The sequence below is a fragment of the Pocillopora damicornis genome, chromosome 7 (assembly GCF_964200805.1).
Source record: "Pocillopora damicornis chromosome 7, jaPocDami1.2, whole genome shotgun sequence".
In the NCBI taxonomy this organism is placed as follows: Eukaryota; Metazoa; Cnidaria; class Anthozoa; order Scleractinia; family Pocilloporidae; genus Pocillopora; species Pocillopora damicornis.
Genome location: NC_142676.1, coordinates 10,566,143 through 10,586,168, shown reverse-complemented (window position 1 = coordinate 10,586,168; position 20,026 = coordinate 10,566,143). Strand labels below are relative to the sequence as shown.

General features: G+C 37.0%; 1 protein-coding gene and 1 long non-coding RNA gene across 2 annotated transcripts; both read left to right on the top strand.

The window, feature by feature from the left end:
* Positions 1 to 250: 250 nt before the first annotated feature.
* On the top strand, positions 251 to 12,829 carry LOC149042508 (uncharacterized). The gene is made up of 7 exons (XM_089213603.1): positions 251 to 287; positions 8,725 to 8,993; positions 9,479 to 9,593; positions 10,011 to 10,145; positions 10,548 to 10,581; positions 11,053 to 11,179; positions 11,546 to 12,829. Exons 1-7 carry the CDS (start codon positions 251 to 253, stop codon positions 12,065 to 12,067), a joined length of 1,239 nt encoding a protein of 412 aa, XP_089069729.1. The 3' UTR covers positions 12,068 to 12,829.
* Positions 12,830 to 13,519: 690 nt separating this feature from the next.
* Positions 13,520 to 16,576, top strand: LOC149042507 (uncharacterized). The gene is made up of 3 exons (XR_016188666.1): positions 13,520 to 13,713; positions 14,074 to 14,154; positions 15,566 to 16,576. It is a non-coding gene; the product is annotated as an uncharacterized LOC149042507 (long non-coding RNA).
* Positions 16,577 to 20,026: the final 3,450 nt, after the last annotated feature.

Below are 20,026 nucleotides of genomic sequence, written 5' to 3'. Positions count from 1 at the left end.
TTTACATCTATCCATTTATTTAAAGTACGCATTTTCAACGACGAGCCAACTCAGTCAATTACATTATGACATAGAACTTTTGCGAGCTTTACCGGTTTAAACGTCTTATCGATTTTGTTATGAATATAAAATTGTAGGAAGGTTCATGACCTAAAACAATTCTTTCAGGTCCAATTTATCCTAATTCAGCACAAACGGTTTAAATATCAGTGCGCTTATCATTTACCAAATTTGGTTTATCATTCCTAAAATGGGACGACAGTATGGATATGAAAGATTTCGTGGAGGTGAATTTGCTGACGTGTTACACCGCTGCATAATCATAACTGTTATATATGAATTTTTCATGATAGCATGTCAGGCCACAAAATGATGTGATAAAACTTAATTATGGCAATTGACAGGCAAATTATTGCTGAACCGAGCAGCATTCTAAACAAACATTTTTATTGGCAGAAACTAAGGCACAACAACTGACATGCGAAATGATTTGACTACTATTGATTTAACCAGCGACAGCCTAATTTCCATTGTTTCAAACTTCCCGTGTCATGATATGTAATATTAAGTAAAGAATTCGTTTCTTGACCAGAATTTTTCTAATCGTTTTCTGTATCATGTATTCTGTTTTTGTATCCCTTCTCTTATTGGAGCTTTGCTTCATGATACAAAGGGCTGTCGGATCACAAGGTTAGTTTCAGTATGACTTACATCCAATTTTTGTTTACCTTTGGTTCGAGTATTAGTTTTTTTTTTTTTTTTTTTGGGAAACGTTTTATTTAATAATAAGAATTCGTCATAAAGACAGAAAATTAGCTTTATCCACCTATAGTAAATGAAGAATTGTCGTTAAAATATTCAGTTATCAACGCACAGATAGTACTTTGAAGAAATATGACATTTTCGTGTACGAATGTGCATTAATTAAGTAATCCTAATAAGTTGGGCTAAGAGTCGGTATCTTTCAACTGATGGTTTTTGAAGGATTGAGTGAAAAAGCTATTGACAAAGTCAATTTAGCTGAATACAGAGAAGAAAATGAATAATGATTAATTCCTGAAGTTGATCTTGAGTACCCACAGAAATTACACGATAGTCAAAATTTGTATTTCTCAAGATACGCTTTAAAATTATTATGAGAAAAAAAACAGGAAAGAAATACAAAGTAAGCATCGCACAGGTTAAAAAACTAGTTCTAACATTGTCGCATGAAATAAAATGCAGTGACTCATTTCTTCGGAGAAAGTTCTTATTGCATCGTTGATTTCCTGTTTTTCTGAGATCACGCAATGGTAAACGAGCTAAATTAAAATCGAAAATATTTATTTACTAACAAGGTTTACTGACAAAGTTTACTGACAAACTTTGCTGGTGATTCATGACCTAAGAACAATAGCAATTTCATGACTCACTCGAAAAATCTTCATAGCATTGCGTTTTGGGAAAAACATATTAATAGGTCGCATTTCCACGCACTTTCTTGGGCCCCAGTTTTGAACAACACTTTGCTTGCACTGTCTGCTGAATGTTATTTTTCATCAATATTCTCATCCTTGTTTCAGTTTGTTCAGTCCTTTCTTATTTTCGTATTTTCTTAAAATAAGATTTTTTTTACTCTTATGGTTAAAATTTGTCAGTATTTTCGTCTAATTTGTTTTGTCGTTTATCTTTTAACAATTAGCCCCATTAAGACCCTCTTGTAAGAAATTCTTTCAACTTTCCTCAATGTGCCTCAGATTAAAAGCTATTTAGAATATCATGTTTACTAATTGTACTGTGCAGCCCGCAGAAGCTGAAAAAAAATCGCTTCTCAATACGCAAATACCTAAACGGTCTTTAAAAGCATTCAATTTCTTATTTACCTTCGAACATAGTGATGCTGGTTAACAAACAGAGCGGGTAGGTCCATGCCAAAATTAAAGCAGCCGCCTGTTCAGAGCTGTTTTCCTCGAAATTGCATCAATGTTTTCTGTCCAGTAGCATAGACGTTGAACGTCCAATGTAGTTGAGCAAATCAAATGTGGTGTCGATTGCATCAAAAGATAGAGAAGAAGCTAGTTAAATTTGTGCCTGGTTCTATATTTAATTTATTAAAATAGGCGCATGTGGCAACACGAGGAATAGCTTCCCTTTACTGTAACTATACAATAATGATTTTCATGTACTCAAAGTCGTTTAAAATATTATTGTTTACATTTATAACAAGCCGGCCAAAACACGTTCAGCAGCATATCAAATAGTTCGACGCACGGGTGGGTGGAAATGCTGTACATGTAAGGGTAAGAACTGGAACTTGACTCCAGTCTTATATGCCTGGAGTTCCCATTCTTAACGAATGACCACCATAGCTCCTCCCGTAAATCATCGATAATGTCTTCCAATTTCCGTTTGATCTTCATATTATAACTATAATTTTAATATTATAAGTTTTTTTTTTCATTTCCGCAATAACGTATAACTTTGTTTGCTAGTAGGTCTCAGTGGGGTGATGGCTTTTATAACTAACGGTAAAAAAAAAAAATGGCTTTATTAAGGCTACCATTTAATTTCTTTCCGCCAAGTCTAAAACATTGAACTTTTACAGTTAACTTTGTTTACGACTGAAGGTAAACATCTGTCAGTTCAACAGCTGCATTAATTTGCGGCTAACTAATCGACCAAGCGACTTGGTCGCTTGGTCGACTAATTCGATTATTTGAACCATTCTAAAAAAGGATTCTGATTGGCTTACTGTAGCGTGCTTAGTGAGAGTAGAGAGCGTGCTGACGACACTGTTGTTCGCTTTTGACATAAACTTTGTTTTTACTGATTGTAATGCGTGGGGAATTTAACAGATTCTTTACCATAAAATAAATAGAGAAGCCTTGACTGTGCTCTGCTCTGTTTTAAAGTAGGGAGAAACACGAGACGTAGTCAAGTGTTTCTCCCTACACTTTTTCCATGCTCTAGCCGCTTCCTGAGTGCTTAGTAATTGAACAGAGCGCAGTCAAGGCTTCTCTATTTGTTAAACAGTAGCTGAAAATTATGGAGAATGAATATATTGACACGCAGGAAGTTCTTACCAGTACCAAAGTAAACAATGTTTGTATGATAATTTAACAAAGATTCAAAATGCCAGCTGTTGTGCATGTGTAGAAGTGAAAAATTAGTAAGTCATCAAATAAATTCCTCATTTCCACGAACTAGCTTTATATATCTGCAATTCTTTAACGCGCGGATTTTCAACGAAGAACCAATTTAGTTAATAATATTATGGTACAGAAATTTTGCGAGCTTTTCCGGTCTAAACGTCTGCTCGATTTTGTTTTGAATGCAAAATTGTAGGAAAGTCCGGTGACCTATATTTTTGGAGACCACCTCGTTTAAACCAATTCTTTCATGTCCAATTTATCTTAATTCAGCACAAACGGTTTGAATATCAGCGTGCGTATCATTAAGGAAATTCCATTTACCTTTTACCATGCGACAGTATGGATATGAAAAGCTTCGTGGAAGTGAATTGGCTATCGTGTAACACGGCTGCATAATTACAACTGTTATTTATCGGCTTTTTTTATGATAGCATGTCACTTCGCAGAATAATGTGACAAACTTTTTTTATGGCAATTGACAGGCAAATTATTGCTGAACTGAGCAGCATTCTAAGCAAACATTTGTACATGTATAAAGTAATACAGAACAGTTGACGTACGAAACAGTTTGACACCCAATGGTTTAACCGGCGACAGCCTAATTTCTACTGTTTCAGGCAAACGTTTAAATGGCCAGAACTTTTCTAATCGTGCTCCGTATCATGTGTTCTGTTTCTGTCTCCTTTTTTTATTGGAGCTCTGCTTTATGATACCTAAGGCTGTCAGGTCACAAGGTTCATTTCAACTTTTCGTTTTAAAGGGTTGAGTGAAAAAGCTATTGATAAAGTCAATTTAGCTGAATACAGAGAAGAAGTTGATCTTGAGTACTCACAGAAATTACACAATGGTCAAAATTTGTATTTCTTAAGATATGCTTAAAAATTATTATGAAAAAGCAGGGAAAAAATACAATGTAAGCATCGGACTGGTTAAAAAATTAGTTTCTAAAATTGTCGTATGAAATAAAATCCTGTGACACATTTCTTCGGAGAAATTTCCTGTTGCATCATTGATTTCCTGTTTTTCTGAGATTGTAACGCAATGGCAAGCGAGCAAAATTGAAATAGAAAATATTTATTCACAAACAAAGTTTACTGACAAAGGTTACTGACAAGCTTTACTGACAAAGTTTGCCGACAAACTTTACTGACAAACTTTACTCGTTATCCATGACCTCATTTCCTTCCTCTTGCCTTCTATTTTCACTGCAGCTAACTGTTCTCCAGGTAAATGTTTTGTCATATCCTTCGTTTCATTCAATTTTTTCTTGGTTTTTTTTCTTGTTCCATTATTACTCCACATTAAAACACTTCTTTGAGGATGCTTTGGTTTCGGCCGTGGAAATTTACACGATATGTTTTGAGCACAAGCTTAGCGCACCACGCGTTCAGCATACCACAGGACAAGAAATTCAACAAAAAGCCTTTGCATTTGTTTGGGAATAGCCAAATGTTGATTGCCTGAGACACGCCCCATGGACTTACTTGAAATAAAATCGCCATCGTTCACGGGTTTCCAAAGAAATGAGTGGGTTTCGAATAACTGATTCATGGCCTATTGTATTTGTAAGAGATAATAAGACCCAAGAATCAGTCATGGTCATACATGCCGCATGTTAAAAATATGCAAATATGATGATCTAATCAAAGTTCATGCAACATGACCCCGTTGACCTTAAGTTTTGTGCGCCATAACAAATGATCTATGACAAGGCGAGAACCGACCTCCAGAAAAAGGTATAACTGGACAAATCACAACATATCCAACGTCCCAAACGTATTGTGGAAAGTAAAAAAAAGCTCTACCACGCGAAAGAAGATGAACTGAGCTGGTCATGAACTGTTGTCCTTTTAACTACTGACTGCTTGATAGTAATAGTACCGGTAGTCACGCACGATAGCCGCGATCGGAAATATTGACCTTAAAAAGTCAAGTCACTGTTAATTACGCACTCGGTAACTCAGGCCCCGTTCTCACTAATCAGTGGTGAATTGTATTCAACGAGAGAAGAGAAACAGAAAACTCACTTTTTCTTTCTGAATTAAATAGACGGTGTAAATCTAGAAGTGAAAAGTTTACTTATCTATATTCAATGTTTAATTTTGCAGCTCAATAGCCTGCATGTAATAAACACATCAAGTAAATCTCCCTAGTTGTAGCTCCTCCAGGATCACCTCTTAGGTCTTAGGTCTTAGGTCTTAGGTCTTAGGTCTTAGGTCTTAGGTCTTAGGTCTTAGGTCTTAGGTCTTAGGTCTTAGGTCTTAGGTCTTAGGTCTTAGGTCTTAGGTCTTAGGTCTTAGGTCTTAGGTCTTAGGTCTTAGGTCTTAGGTCTTAGGTCTTAGGTCTTAGGTCTTAGGTCTTAGGTCTTAGGTCTTAGGTCTTAGGTCTTAGGTCTTAGGTCTTAGGTCTTAGGTCTTAGGTCTTAGGTCTTAGGTCTTAGGTCGTAGGTCTTAGGTCTTAGGTCTTAGGTCTTAGGTCTTAGGTCTTAGGTCTTAGGTCTTAGGTCTTAGGTCTTAGGTCTTAGGTCTTAGGTCTTAGGTCTTAGGTCTTAGGTCTTAGGTCTTAGGTCTTAGGTCTTAGGTCTTAGGTCTTAGGTCTTAGGTCTTAGGTCTTAGGTCTTAGGTCTTAGGTCTTAGGTCTTAGGTCTTAGGTCTTAGGTCTTAGGTCTTAGGTCTTAGGTCGTAGGTCTTAGGTCTTAGGTCTTAGGTCTTAGGTCTTAGGTCCTAGGTCCCAGTTCTTTGGTCTTAGGTCTTAGGTCTTAGGTCCTAGGTCCCAGTTCTTTGGTCTTAGGTCTTAGGTCTTAGGTCTTAGGTCTTAGGTCCTAGGTCCCAGTTCTTTGGTCTTAGGTCTTAGGTCTTAGGTCTTAGGTCTTAGCTTTCGTTACACCCTTCACCACATGGGTATTTTGGCGAAATCTTCGTTCTTTTAGGACCACGATTGGACGATATATCCCCGCATACCATCGAATTTCTCTGCAATTTCAAGCTGCTTTTCTCTTTGACGGTGTATTGCACTCTGAGTACCAGAAAGCGTCTGGTGCGAGATTTAAACCTGCCATTCGGTCGAAGAGTTGAGTGGGAGGCAAGCCCCAGCACCTCGAGTGATGTTGAAACCGTCTGTGGGACACTAGGGTCTTGTTTCTTGAATATGATGATATTATCCTGAATTATAAATACAACTGTGAACAGAAAGGCTAAAAGTTTTAGAGAGTTTCTCAAAATTCTTTCGGCTGCCATTGCATCATATGCATATTCCTTTGCCGACGCAAGCTGTCCACAAATTGCCACTTTTAACTGTTTTGTTTTCCTCGGAGATTCCGATTCTCAGCTTAGCCGTTCAAATTGTACTTTTAAAAGATTCTCTTAAGAAAGTCTACAGTTTATATCAGTTAGGCGAAAGAGGAAAGCCGAACTGTCAAATTCGAGCTCGTCCTATTTCACTTACTTAGTGAGGTGTTAATTTAGAATTATTATTAGCTGTCTCAAAAACACAACCGTTAGACGAAAGAAAAAAGCGGAACTGTCAAATTCAAGCTCGCCTGTTTAACAGAGGAATGAAATATCTCCCAATCATTATAGTGTTAGTTACTTAGCACCTTCTTTAATCGGACTCCTATCTTTTTAAGCTGGGTTAACACCAAGATAGACTTTCACACAAGCGTTAGTTCGACTGTTATCCAGTTGAAAGAGTTTTGTTGAAGACGGTTTGGTTTAGAGAAAGAAAAATCTTACCATCTCTCATATTTCTATCTACAGTTAGGTTTGTTTATTACACGCGACGTGATCACATGACATGATAACCAACAGAATTTCTCAAACTATAAGCTTTCCATATTCTTTTGTTTTGAATATAAACTTAGGGTTTCGTCTCGGCTAAGAGACTCATGCCGTTCACTAAACACCTTTTAGGATAGTCTACGCAGCAATCTCGATAGTCTGTAATTGCTTGTAATCCATTACAATGTTTGCAACCATCTCCCGCGGCCACTGTAATATTTACCTTCCATGAAACAGGTAAACATCTCGAGAGATGAAATTATTAGTAAGATGTAAAATTCTCCAATTCATTGTATAACTTTAGATTCTAATTCGTTGCATTAGCTGGTGTTTGGTTTCACTTTTTATACCAGCAAAAGGGGGAAACTAATTAGCATAATCACCTCACGCTATACATCAAGCCGGATATTTTTTTATTAGGTTTTGATGGTCCATGGAAATGTTTAGTATGTCACCGGAGAATGTCGTGGTCCAATAACGGCATAAAATAATTAATGATGGAAACAAATTTCCAGAAAGGAGGGCCAATTCATTGCGTTCCGTGTGCAAATTATCAGAAGAAACTGCAAGAATTCTTTCAGAGTGTATGCGTCTTGTTTCGTAAATAACAGCGAAATATATTTTTGCTTGATTCTGTGTCCCTGTAAGCTATGCGGAATGTCTGTAAAGGCCAGAGTGTCAATTTTTAATTTTTTATCTTCTCCACACTGTGCGTGGCTCATGGCCTGATTCAATGATAATTATCGAGGAGTCGCCATCCAATCATCTTTGTTTACTTTGTAAGTCAAGGAAGCGTTACCATACGGATCATGTTCATGCGACGTTTCAGGACAACTTGGGACCATTTTCTCTTCAGTTATTATAAAAGCCTAAAATCTTCAACGTAGAAGATAAAAAAAACAAAGTTTAAATGGTCAAAGTGTTATCTCGAGCGCAATTGAGCAAACACGCGGATTTGCGTTGTTTTAAAGATGTTAGTGAATGGAAGTTTGAGAGATACCCGCGGTTCTAAGGCAATCGGTGCACTAATACGCCTTTTTGGCCCGATTTACGCCTGTATTTATTACAATTATTTCTTAAAAATTGGGTGGTCCGACCAAAAATAAACTTTGGCTTGTGGCGACACAACTGTTTTTGAAATACGCCTTAAACCCTTTTCATGGGCAAAAAAAAAAAACCTTTACTATCGACGGGAAGTCGAGAGGACCGCTCTTAGCGAGAGCGGTACTCAAGTGTATGGTTGTGAGTTATGTAGCATTCAGTTAGAAAAAATACATAAATCCTATCTACTAAATTAGTTATTCAGTTTCTTTTTTCGTCTCTCACTCTTCGTGTTATCCGCCCTTTGCGCTGCCTCACGCTTGCCTCCGATCGATTGAAAAATGCAAGGAAATACTTCTTTTCTGTAGGTTGTCATAGTTGAGACTAAAGCTGGATTCGCGGTCTTATAGTTTCCGAGTCTCATTAACATAAAAGTGTAGTAGTTTAACTTTCCAAATGTTTAAAGAAAAATGATATTGATTGTGCAACGTAAAAGAGAGAGCGCTTTTTAGGGGAGCGTTTGCGTTAAAGACTGAAAAGATATGATAAGATTTATGTATACGCCCCTAAGATCAAACTCGCATTTAACAAAAAGGTGTGGTATTTACTAGCGTCTTTAATATGCATTACCCTAGCAGTTTTTGGGAAGAGTTTTGATTAAATAAATAACGGAACAAACTATTTGCTAAACTATATAAAAAAAAGTACCTTGATTAAAAAACTGTAACAGATGTATTTAGCTATTCGCTGAAAATGCTCCATTGCCCGATCATCAGAAAACAACACTGCGGATCACCGAGTAACAGACGTTAGACAAGGTCTGTTTTCTATAGATGAGTTCCGTTATTTGAATGTGCCACGAGTTGGAATTTTCTCGGTGCACGACGACTTGGAGTGTACCATGAGATGCCTTCAACATCCTTCCTGTGTTTCTGTGAACCTGGCCCTCGAAATAAGACTGTGGTGCGAGTTATTGTCATCTGATAAGTACAGAAACCCCAAGGAATTCAGACAAAACGAAAGCTCATATCACTATCACATCGTGGTAAGGACTCTCTTCTGTGTTTTTTCATATTTCAAAGCAGCCTGTCCGGGGAAACACTTTATAATATATTAATTGCACCTTTAATTAAGGAAGCGTCATCCAAGATGAATGATCAGTAACTTCTTTTGGGATTAAAATAATTACCCGCGCCTTCTTCCGGAGTGAACGTTCGTCTTCCTTCAAGACTGAAGGAGATGTGCTTTTTCCGATTATCATTTCACTCGTTCTCTCGTTAATTCGCTTACTTCTCTATTCACTCATTTCATTGTTCATCCCTTCATATTCTAAGGTGGGCCAACCACGACCTAACTCCACAGAAAAACAATCTTTGAATCGAATGGCTATTGTATAAGTTTCTCTAAAGTGAATATTGCAAAAGTAGCTCATTAGTGACTTTTCAACACCCTTGCATAGTACGCTGTTTGGGTTAAGTCGTGTCATACTGAGCGTGAAAGTTCTTTTTTATCTCTCTCTTTCTTCGGAAGAACATGTGTGCTGACAATCCTTGCGCGAACAACGCCACTTGTCGAAGCAGTTTTACAGACAAACTTTATCAGTGTCTATGTCCTGCCGGATACAAAGGTCCGAGGTGCCAAACAGGTAAACAAAAAAATCCTTTATATCGTTCAAGTGAGATCTTCAATTCAATTATTAAGAAGCATTCAAGTCGAACACTAACTACATGGACATGTGTCATTTACATCATCATTTCTAAGCAACAAAAAAAAAAAAAAAAAAAAAACCAAAGAGAGAATGAAAGAGAGAGACCCACAGAGGAAAGTAAACTTACATGCTTTTTTCTTAAATCTGAAACTGGCGTCTAAGATTTGAAAAGTAATTCTAATTGTGGGTAAGTGAAGTGGATTAAAACATAACTACAATGAACCTACATACGAATACATTTGATTTAGTACTAATGAGATTGAAAAGAAAAGCAAATGATTACCTGCAATTCCACCTGACCCACTAATTCATCTGTTTGTTTCCTTCGCTTCCTGTTTCTTTTGTTGTCTTCAGACATCGATGAGTGTACCAAAGGGCTTCACAATTGCAGTCCCCATGCCTTTTGCAACAATACCAAAGGGTCTTACTACTGCGCATGCAAGCCCGGATTCACTGGGAATGGCCGAGGATGCAAAGGTACATGCAAACGTTGACTTTTGTACACATTAAGTTAAGAGGGGTTCCTATGAAAGAACTTTCTGATGAAAATGTCAACGCACTGCAGTAACCATAACGCGTAACGCAAAGCACATAGCAAACAGAGCATGAATTCACAAATATATGAAATCAGACAACTCTTATGATAAGAAAGAAGAGTATTTCGTGGGTTGATACCATGAAATTTGAGCAGGAAAAAGAGCAGAATGATTAATCACTCTTCAAACACAAATTTTGTAGGATTTGAAGGAACATGCATACATGCTACTCGAGAAAGTCCTCTAGAAAAGAAAATGTCTCAGTTCAGCCAGGAAGAAAAAAAAAGACTAACACACGATAGACAATATAATTTTATAATTCTAATCAAAGGTATTTTTAAACTACTTCCAGAAGCTACTTCGTGTAAAGAAATTTATGACAAGGATATGTAAGTAGAATTGATATTCGATTATTTATTATCAATTATTATCAAGTCCATCACGTCACCGAATATGACCCAATTTTCAAGCCACACTCCAGAAAGTCCGTCTAAATTAAATTCACTTTGGTGGAGTGTATTACTGTCCTCACAGAAGTGAAAAATATCCTTTGCCCCCAGAAACCTGTTTAATTCCAGGATAAATAACCGAGCCTTGTTGCTACAAAGGCTGTTGTTTATATTCTGCAGTTGTTGACGTCGTCTTTTGCTGAAGGATCAACTTTTCATTTGCTTATTTGTTGAATCATTATTGTTATTATCACTCAGTATCTTTCCCATTATCATTTTCTTTGTCACCGTTGTAGCTATGATAACTATTTTTATAAGCTCAAGTTTTATTTCAGCATCATTGTTTTTATTATTAGTTGTATTCCTTTTTTTTTTCCTTTTTTTTTTTTTTTTTTCATTTTGATTCAAAAGATCCAATGTGAGTGGTGTGGTTACTCTTCTTGTTGACTCCCAAACATTGTCCGTTTTTTGTCACATGGGAAATTTTGGGTGTGGAGATGGAGGATGGACGCCAGTCATGAAAATTGACGGCAGAGAGGTGCATACTTTTATTAAATAATTCATCTGGTGCATAAACTCGCTCTCTTTAAAAACTTAAGTTAAAAGTTAAAAAACGTGCCTGTTCCACATGTGTGCCTTTTGTTTTTCATCGAGAAGGTAATGCACGAAGAACAGACGCTGTTCAACGTAAATTTTAAGACTTGTTGTGTGTAGTGACTGAAAAAGAATGTTTTATTTATCTTAAAATATTTGTCTCTGGTATCATGTAACAGCTAAATAAGAAATATAAACCTTCAAGATCATAATTCGGTTAAAAGCAGATAAATTACAGGACGTCAACAGCAGAAAACCCATAAATTCGGAGAAAAAAAAATTTAAAAAATTAATTGTTTCTCTATTTCAGACCACCTTCCGTTATCATGCAGATTATTGGAGTAATTACGATGAATTCAATCCTGTCGGAGGAGAGACTGGGTTTGACGAACAAGAATCAAAGCTACCCACCTACTGGAACACATCCTTCTCCAAGATCTGTCTTGGAATGAAGATCAACCAACAGCTCAGATTTATTGTTGTCAACAGGCTGGCTGACTCTCTGCACTCAATAATTGCTGATGGCCAATACCGAAGCACGTCGCTGGGTCGTGACGGGTGGAAAAAGTTGATTGGCAGCGACGCCTCTTTACAGCACAACTGTAACAAGGAAGGATTCAATTCCTTTAGTGGTCGAACTGATCGTTCTAAGGTCAGAATTGGTATTGTTAGCAATGACCAGAACGACTGCCACTCGTGCAACTCTTTGATTGGATTTGGTACGGGAAGTCACCCTAAAGACGCAAAATCTTGTGGAAACGAGGCACCGAAGGGAACTTCAGATAATGGAGACAAGAGTATCAAAGCCATGGGGTACATATTGGTGCAATAAAACAACACTTTGTTGTTTAAAGTCCGTAAACCACGCTTGTTTCACATTGGAGACATCTTATTCCGACAAAACAGTCCAGGCAAACGGTCGTGAAAAAGCCCTAAATATACAGTAACCACACATTTAAACTGTTAAAGAGATATGAAATTCATTGAATTCAATTTAATTTATAATAAAGTTCGGATATAACGCGCACTGTCATTGGTTGAAAGAGCGTGCTCTAGGAGAGTATGGAGCATAGAGCTGAGCTAAAGCTGTCACGCCATCTGCCAAACTGTACTATGTTCGAGCTTTTCCGGGACTTCTTTTTAGCTTTTTCCCGATAATTGAAAGTGAAATTTCGGAACTGAAGCGAGCCGTCAAGTAGCAACAGAAGAATCAAACAAAGGTTTGTAAACATACCAGGCGCCGTAATTTACGTTATTAAAACGACTACGTCTCGCGTTTCTCCCTACACTTCTTTCGTGCTCTAGCCGCTTCCTACGTACTTTATAACAGAACAGAGCACAGCCAATACTTCTCTATTTGTTAATTAGTGCCCGTTTTTTAGCGTAATTTGCTAAAAACGGTTAGAACATGGTAGTTAATTCACAGTTTCAATAAAGTTTATTGTTGCCGCAGTGTGTCGAATCTTTAAAGTATCGTCTGATATTTTCGCTGTGATTGGTCCTATAACTAAAAGCCCCAAGATGTTGGAGAAAAATATGCCACGGAAAGTACAATTTCTAGTCGAACCTTAAGGTTATAAGATCCATCGAAACGTTTTCGGCCAAAAAACAATTCTAGTAGCATGAACATGTCAAAAATCCTAATGAGAAGTGTTTGTCACGGAGGCGCACAGGTGAAATACGAAAATAATTATTACTCTACAAAAATATTTATTCAAGCCAAACACAAAAAACCAGATGACGCTCTTAGTCAGAGATATTGTAATAATAGGATAATAATAACTTTAGTAACCCTACAAAATGGATCAGCTAGTACCGTAATAAAAGCTTGTATTAACCCATGTGTAGCTATAATAAAATACTCTATAACTTCTATTTCTATGAATATAATATCGACTACTGGAGAAAAATCAACTATAAAACTAAGTTAGCGAACAATGATTCGATTTAACATCTAAATCTCTAAAATAACCATATAATTCAGTCCTAAATCTCTTCAAAGAGGTTATATCTCTAATGCATTTGGGAAAACTATTCCAATCTGCTGCTGCAGAATACTGAAAAGTTGTTTGGCCAGTTTTCGTTTTGACCTTGGAAAGATGCAATAAAGTCTCATCACGTAAATTTCTATCATGCATACGAGATCTAAGTATAAGATAATCCACCAGTTGATCAGGGCAACTAACATTATATATAATCTTAAAAGACAATACGACACGCAAAAAGCACCTACGATTTCCTAAAGTAAGAAGACCTACTCAGGTAATTAAGGCCTGGGTCAAAAATGATTTTCGCCTCCAGTGCCCCCCCAGCAAGGTTCGCGGAATTCGCGTGGACTGCGCGAGTAACCATAGTTACTTGGAATCAAGATCGCGTAGTTCGTGAACGGTATCCGCCATCTTGAAGTGTCGGCTTTGCATTGGTTTTTCCCATCTTCGCTGGTGAATCCGACAATCTGGAGGAAGACATCAAAAGAGGGTAATAACATTTTCTTTGCTGTCTTCATTTCCTCAAAAAATGGCATGATATCGCTATCTTAAAGCCAAAGAGAACCCTTTTGAACCTACGAAGACTTCTAAACACCGCTCTCAACATGTTCATTGATTTCACTGCAAATACAATGCAACATGAATTTATAATATAGCGCTCATTTCTAGAGCTCAATAGTGTTTTACAATGTTTGTAACTTTTGCATAGAAAAAAGCACTATGTTTTATAACAAATGCATAGAAAAAAGTTTCATTGTGGATATACCATTCAATTTTGAAATTAAATTTAGCTTGATAAATCCTCTATCACATCATGATTTGTAAACTTATGGTTTTTATCAAAATTTAGGCTTTTGAATGCTTTGGAAACAATTTCTCCAAGAAGCAGATGAATTTACTGACAAACGTAATCCCCTAAAGCAGTTGTTAGGTAAGTTTAATTGCTGACATGTAAGATGTAGATTGTCTTGTCATAAATTGTCCCTTGAAAACTAAGAGAAAAAAGCTGTACTAATGTGTGTTAGTTTATTCCGAGGTCCCTTACTGAATTGCTATAAATATATAATAATAATAATTTTAATTACTCACACAGAAATCAGCCAGCCCTTGCAGATTCCAAAGGGAATCTACTTGATTAAAACCAGTTTTATTTGCTGTTATCCCTATTTGTTTTCTTGAAGAGGTCCTTCTAGTTATTCCACACAACTAATTTATTACAAGAATGTTAATGGTGCTATTTATGAGGCATTTTTTTTGGTTTTTTAAATCATGTTATATCAGTTTTAATTATAGTCAACAGTTTGGTTTTTAAGTTTTGACCGGTAATAATTGCAACAATCATTATCAATGTGGACATGTACTTGATATATGTGTCTATTTGAATGTAAATATTCTACCCACTACACCAGTGGAGTATCTTTTATGATTATGACCATAGCCTTCTCTCTTTGTTGATAAGACATGATTAATTACCAGTGCTTACTGTTGCCCCAAGTGGGGCACTGTTTTTTTTGTGACAAGAGCAAACACAAACTGATATAAGATGTGTCATCTTCTCAGCCCTACTCATAAAAGATGTGCCATCTGAAGAGCAGGATAGGTTGCCCTTGTTACAAAGTCAGAAAGGAAAATTTTAAAATTGTATTTCTTGCTTTTTTTGTTGTTTTTCCAAGTCAATATTCCTGTTAGAAGGCTATGGTGGCCTAACTAGTTAAAATTCTGGTTTATAATTTTAAGTTTGATCTGCCAGTTGATTGCCTAAATTCAATTTCATAGATCAATAATTGGCAGGAATTGGGAAATAAATCGGTACATGTATGTTATCTAGCAGTGATGTAAAATTATAGACATGAGTATGACCTATGGAGTAATTTGTACCTGATGGACCCTAGAGCACCTTATCTGTGCATTATTAAAAATTTCCCTCTATTATTCATTCACAGTTCGTAAAGCAGAAGTACAAAATTAGTTTAGACCAAGGGCACACATAAACTTGCTAAAGACATGCACATACCATAATTTTAACCTTGCAAAGCCCAATAAAAAGACTCCTGCTGTGACATGGCTTGGGTCACTTTACCTGATTAGAGTGTTAATTATTACTTTCTTGAGCAGAGGTTTCATTAAGATTTTGAGGTGATAGGAAATGTACAAGGAAGCAGGCAAAATATGTTTTGATTCTGATTTATGTCAGTCACAATATGCAGGAAAAATTATGTTCCCGGCCAGTCAAATTGCCCAGTGTCAGGCCCGTGAAACCCCTGCTTAAGCTTATAGAATTCAGTGAGATATTATGGAAGCCAGTGTTGCCATAATGCCTGTTGTTGATGGTCTTCTTACAGGGCTGGCATCCAAACATTCTTGAGCCATGGAAACCAAAAGTGGAATGTTTTGCTTAACACCTACTTTGAACAGAATTTTACCAAGGGAAAAAATATCACTAGCTTTGCTTCAGGGAGAACCATTAAGAACCTCAGGAGCAATATGAGGATAATAGATGCTGTACTTCTTTGCAGGAGGAAAGGAGCTGTCACATGCTTTTCCAAAGTTGATGATGTAGCCATGTTTGTGACTCACAAGAACATTATTAGCCTTCAAATCACAGTGAAGAAAGCCTTTTGTGTGAATATGTGAAAGGGCTTCTGTCAAATCATGTGAAATAATTAACCAGTCATTTGTTATGAGTGAGCTTTGCACATTCTGTATTGTTGCACTGTTTTTCTGACAAGACAATAGTTTGCTTATTGTAACAGATGTATTGTCTTCCCCTTTAAACTCCATTATTTAGGAAATGGGCTGCTTTTGAAGCTGCACACCTAATATGGTTGGGATATTTTTATGTGCGAGTGCCTGCATAATGTGAGCCTCTTTCATTATCTCTGTGGTGTCCTGCATCACAGACTGTTTTTCCACAACCTTTATATCAAATGGTGTTTACTGTCTCAGAAGGCATCGACCATAGGATCCTTCTCCCAGTATTATATTCTCTCCATTGGTTGGAAGAAGTTCAGTATGATTGATTAAGTTTACAGTGGAATATTTGGTACTTGCATTCCTTTTAAAAAACTGGAAAATGAAGGCAAATATATTATAGAGAATGTGCTTATTGTCTGGCATGCAAATTACTTCAAAGTAACTAGAAACATTACTCCTCCTCCAGATGAACTAGACATTAGCATTGGATTTTATTTTTTTCTTGGCGTGCTCTCTCTCGACGCTGCCGCTTTTTCTCAATTGCGTCTTTCTTCTTTTAGAGCTGAAGTTCGTTCACTTTTGTTTGTGCTTCAGCAAAGCTTACTTTAAAAATTTTCTCAAAGTGGCCATTCACTTTTGAATAAATGTGTTTTACAACAGTTTTAATGGCTTTTTGCGTTGGTTTTTCCCACTTTCATTAAGGGCCTCTTTTAAAAGTTTTCGGGTTTTGAAAGTTTCTCCACTGGGGAAAAAATTATGGATGGCATAATAGTGCACTTGACAACCTCCACAATTTGACAGTGTGTGCTGTTTCTTCTGCGCTGTATTAAGAGCTTTCCAGTTTACCATTGAAAACGTGTCTGGGCCCTGGCTTTTGGGTTTATCTTTCTGAAAGAGCTGTAAATTGCTTTGGATTTCTTGACGTAGGTGGAACGTTCGACCGCAAAGACTTCCTGACTGTCACCCTCGAACGCTGCAAGATAGTTCTTCCACCTTTCACCAGGGTTAGTTTCAACCGAAGCACTTCCAACCTTACGAAAGCTCTCCTTTACAGCAACTCTAGCAAATCCACAATTAGAAATGACAGACATTTTCGTTTCACGCGAATACACTTAGCTCGTTATCGAGTAGTACCGTTGTTAGGGAACAAAACCTTGAAGTATTTCAAGGAATCAGTGTGCGTATCTCGCGATAACTTTCAAGTTTTGCGCTAAAATTGTAATTCAGTCTCGTTATATAATACTACTTGGGATAAAATTACAAACGTTCTTTATTCTTACCGCCCAAATTTGCAATTGTGTTTTATTAGAACTGTCAAAGGTGATCTAACCCTGGATTTACAGAGATGCAATCGACCTCAGAAAACGTGTCAAAATGGCGGACACTAAGTTGAATTACGTGACTGCGAGTTTTCAAAATTCCCACCTCTTAAACAGTTTTAATTTGTCTTTTTTCCAAATAAATAGGAAGCTGTGGGATTACTTTCATTGATAGCGGTTGGAACCAGGTAAAGGCTAAGATGTTTTCGGGCGAAAACCATGATAGAGGAAGCAGCTTCGCAGAGACAAAACTTGATTTAATCTGCCTAGCACATCTCTCTTTTTTTTTTTGGCAGCCATTCCAAGTGGGAAAACAATGAAAAACGTCTCAAATATTCATAGCGATAACTGCATTTTGATTTGCTTTGTGTTTAGTGGTGGGAATTTGCTCAAGAAAGCAACCGACGAATTTGGCGCCTAAATTAACTGTTTTTGGCTGTTGAGAGTATCATATTACGCTGCCACAATTCAGTCCGAGAGAGATGGTAGTGATACACATTTCTGCTAAGTATGAGAAAAATCCCTCGCAAAATAGTTAAGTTATTCTCAACTTTGTGAAAAATATGGGTTAAAGGCAGGGTAACCCAGGCCTTAATTAACCTGACGACCTGACAATTCAAACACGTGTGGTAATGAGGCTGTTCTTGATCCAGATAATGGAAACAAACACATCAAAGCCATGGGATACATCTTGGTACAATAAATATGAGTCAGTTTTCGCAAAAAAAGAAAAAAACATAAAACAATAATGAGTCTAATTGTCAATATATAGTTTTTCCTGTTTCAAGTGCAACCCCTCAGATAGGGACTTATGTCCGTATACGACTTTCACGGTTTTACCCTGGATCAATCTATAGCCATTCTTTCTATTAACTCTTCATAGGTAAATTTTAGATTCCCAGTTAAACACTTTTTTCATGTAAAACGGCATATCAAACAGCATTCAAATATTCTGATAACAGAGGTGTCCAATTCGCTTACTTTGTCGTAGAAATTATTATTGGCCAATAATGTTTCCAATATTATCTTAAAATTTCAGGTGTTTCCTTTGAGGAAGAGGTGGACGGGTCAAAATCTCTTCCACTGCGTTTCGATTGTTATATGTAACACTATAATCTTTAAAGGATCGAATTGGAAAGGAACAGCTGTACTTTGTGGCCTAAATGAAATTGAAACGACACTTCAATAAAATAGACTAGTTTGTTGCAGTTTTATCTTTCGTTTCCTTCATCTAAGTTCGGGCGGGACACTTATCTGATAACTACCTTGGACTTGCTGCTTAGATGTAACAATCCTCCGTAACTAATCTTGTCCCTCCACCATATCGCTCGTTTTACATAGGTGCCCTCTTTTCTACGCTCTTTCCTCTCTCCCACTTTATTTACCCTTTCGTTTCAAATCTCCCACTGATTCTCAGAGCCGTATCTACCGTTGCTGGCCACCGTTTTCCCTTCCCTCAAGGTCAGACTCTCTTTTAAAATGATGTTCTTTGAAATAAAAGCCACATACAATTCTCTTTTCGCTTTTCACTTTTTTCACTTTAGTTTTCTCCCGGAGACATAAACATTTCAAACAGAATTTATGATACGGCACCTGTCTGACTAATAAATGGTGCTTCGGGATCACTAAAATGAAAGAAAAAATAGCTGCAAACTCTCATATTACTTTGTTTTGCTGATATCTTTTTTTTGACGCCAAGCCTCAGAACGAGGTTAGCACACATATTTCACTTTTGACATAGACTGGTGATTTTTCTCCTGCCCTGACTTTTTTCTAGCTAAAAAACCTGCACTGCTCTCTGAACCGCTTGCATGTCACATCTATTTCAGCCCCTAGGCAGTTTGCTTGTGGTAGCTTTGAAATCTCAATTGGCTCCATGCGATATTTTCTTATATTCCAATAGGCTGTTGTAATCTCTTTTGTTTTGGTTTTTGACATCCCTCCCATCCACTGAAAAGCTCAAAGCCTTCCTTTCTTATTCTCGAAATCCATTGTCCTCTAAAAGAATTAAACAATTAAAAAATGGATAAACAAACACTTATTAAACCTTTGACGCCTAAGAGTGACAAGCATCTAATTTCTCTTACAATATCACCCCTGGATCAAACATTGAGGTCACCCAAATCAAGGAACTGTCACTGACTGAAGCTCTGGATTGTTAAACTTATTCTCCTCCTGGACTCCTTAGAAAAGACGGAGAACAGTGGGGAGAATATGCATCTTGGTTCTAGGGCGGAAAGGGTTAACCTTGCAGTAGATTGGCATCCCATCCAATGAGGGTTGGTGGAAGAGTATGGGAAACTCTTAGGGCCCTCGTGTAAACAACGGGCCCTTAGTTGCTCTACAACAATAAAAGCTGGATAAGCTCTGGCAGGAACAGCCCTTTGACTTATGAGCTGATGTTACCTTTCACATGATTTCTATTGTTCAGCCGGTTTATTTTGTGTGAGCAGCAGGAAACTAGGGAAAAATCCTAAAGAAAGTTTAGCACAGAACAGCCTGAAAAATGTTTATCATCAATTTTAGCAAACAAAAATTAGAAATAAACTTATCAAGTAAAATTTTCACAAGAAATATAAGCATACAAATACGCATGGGAAATATTTAACCCAAACTTTTTACAAGGACAGAAAAGTTGGATTTAGTTATTTTGACTTATAATATCTCACACACCTGACATATTATTTCTTAAAAGTTTAATAACTGTGGTACAGTAAAATTGGCCTCTCCCCACTTTCAGGCATAGCATTTTCAAAACGTTCTAAGAACCTACTACTGTAGGTCCCACAT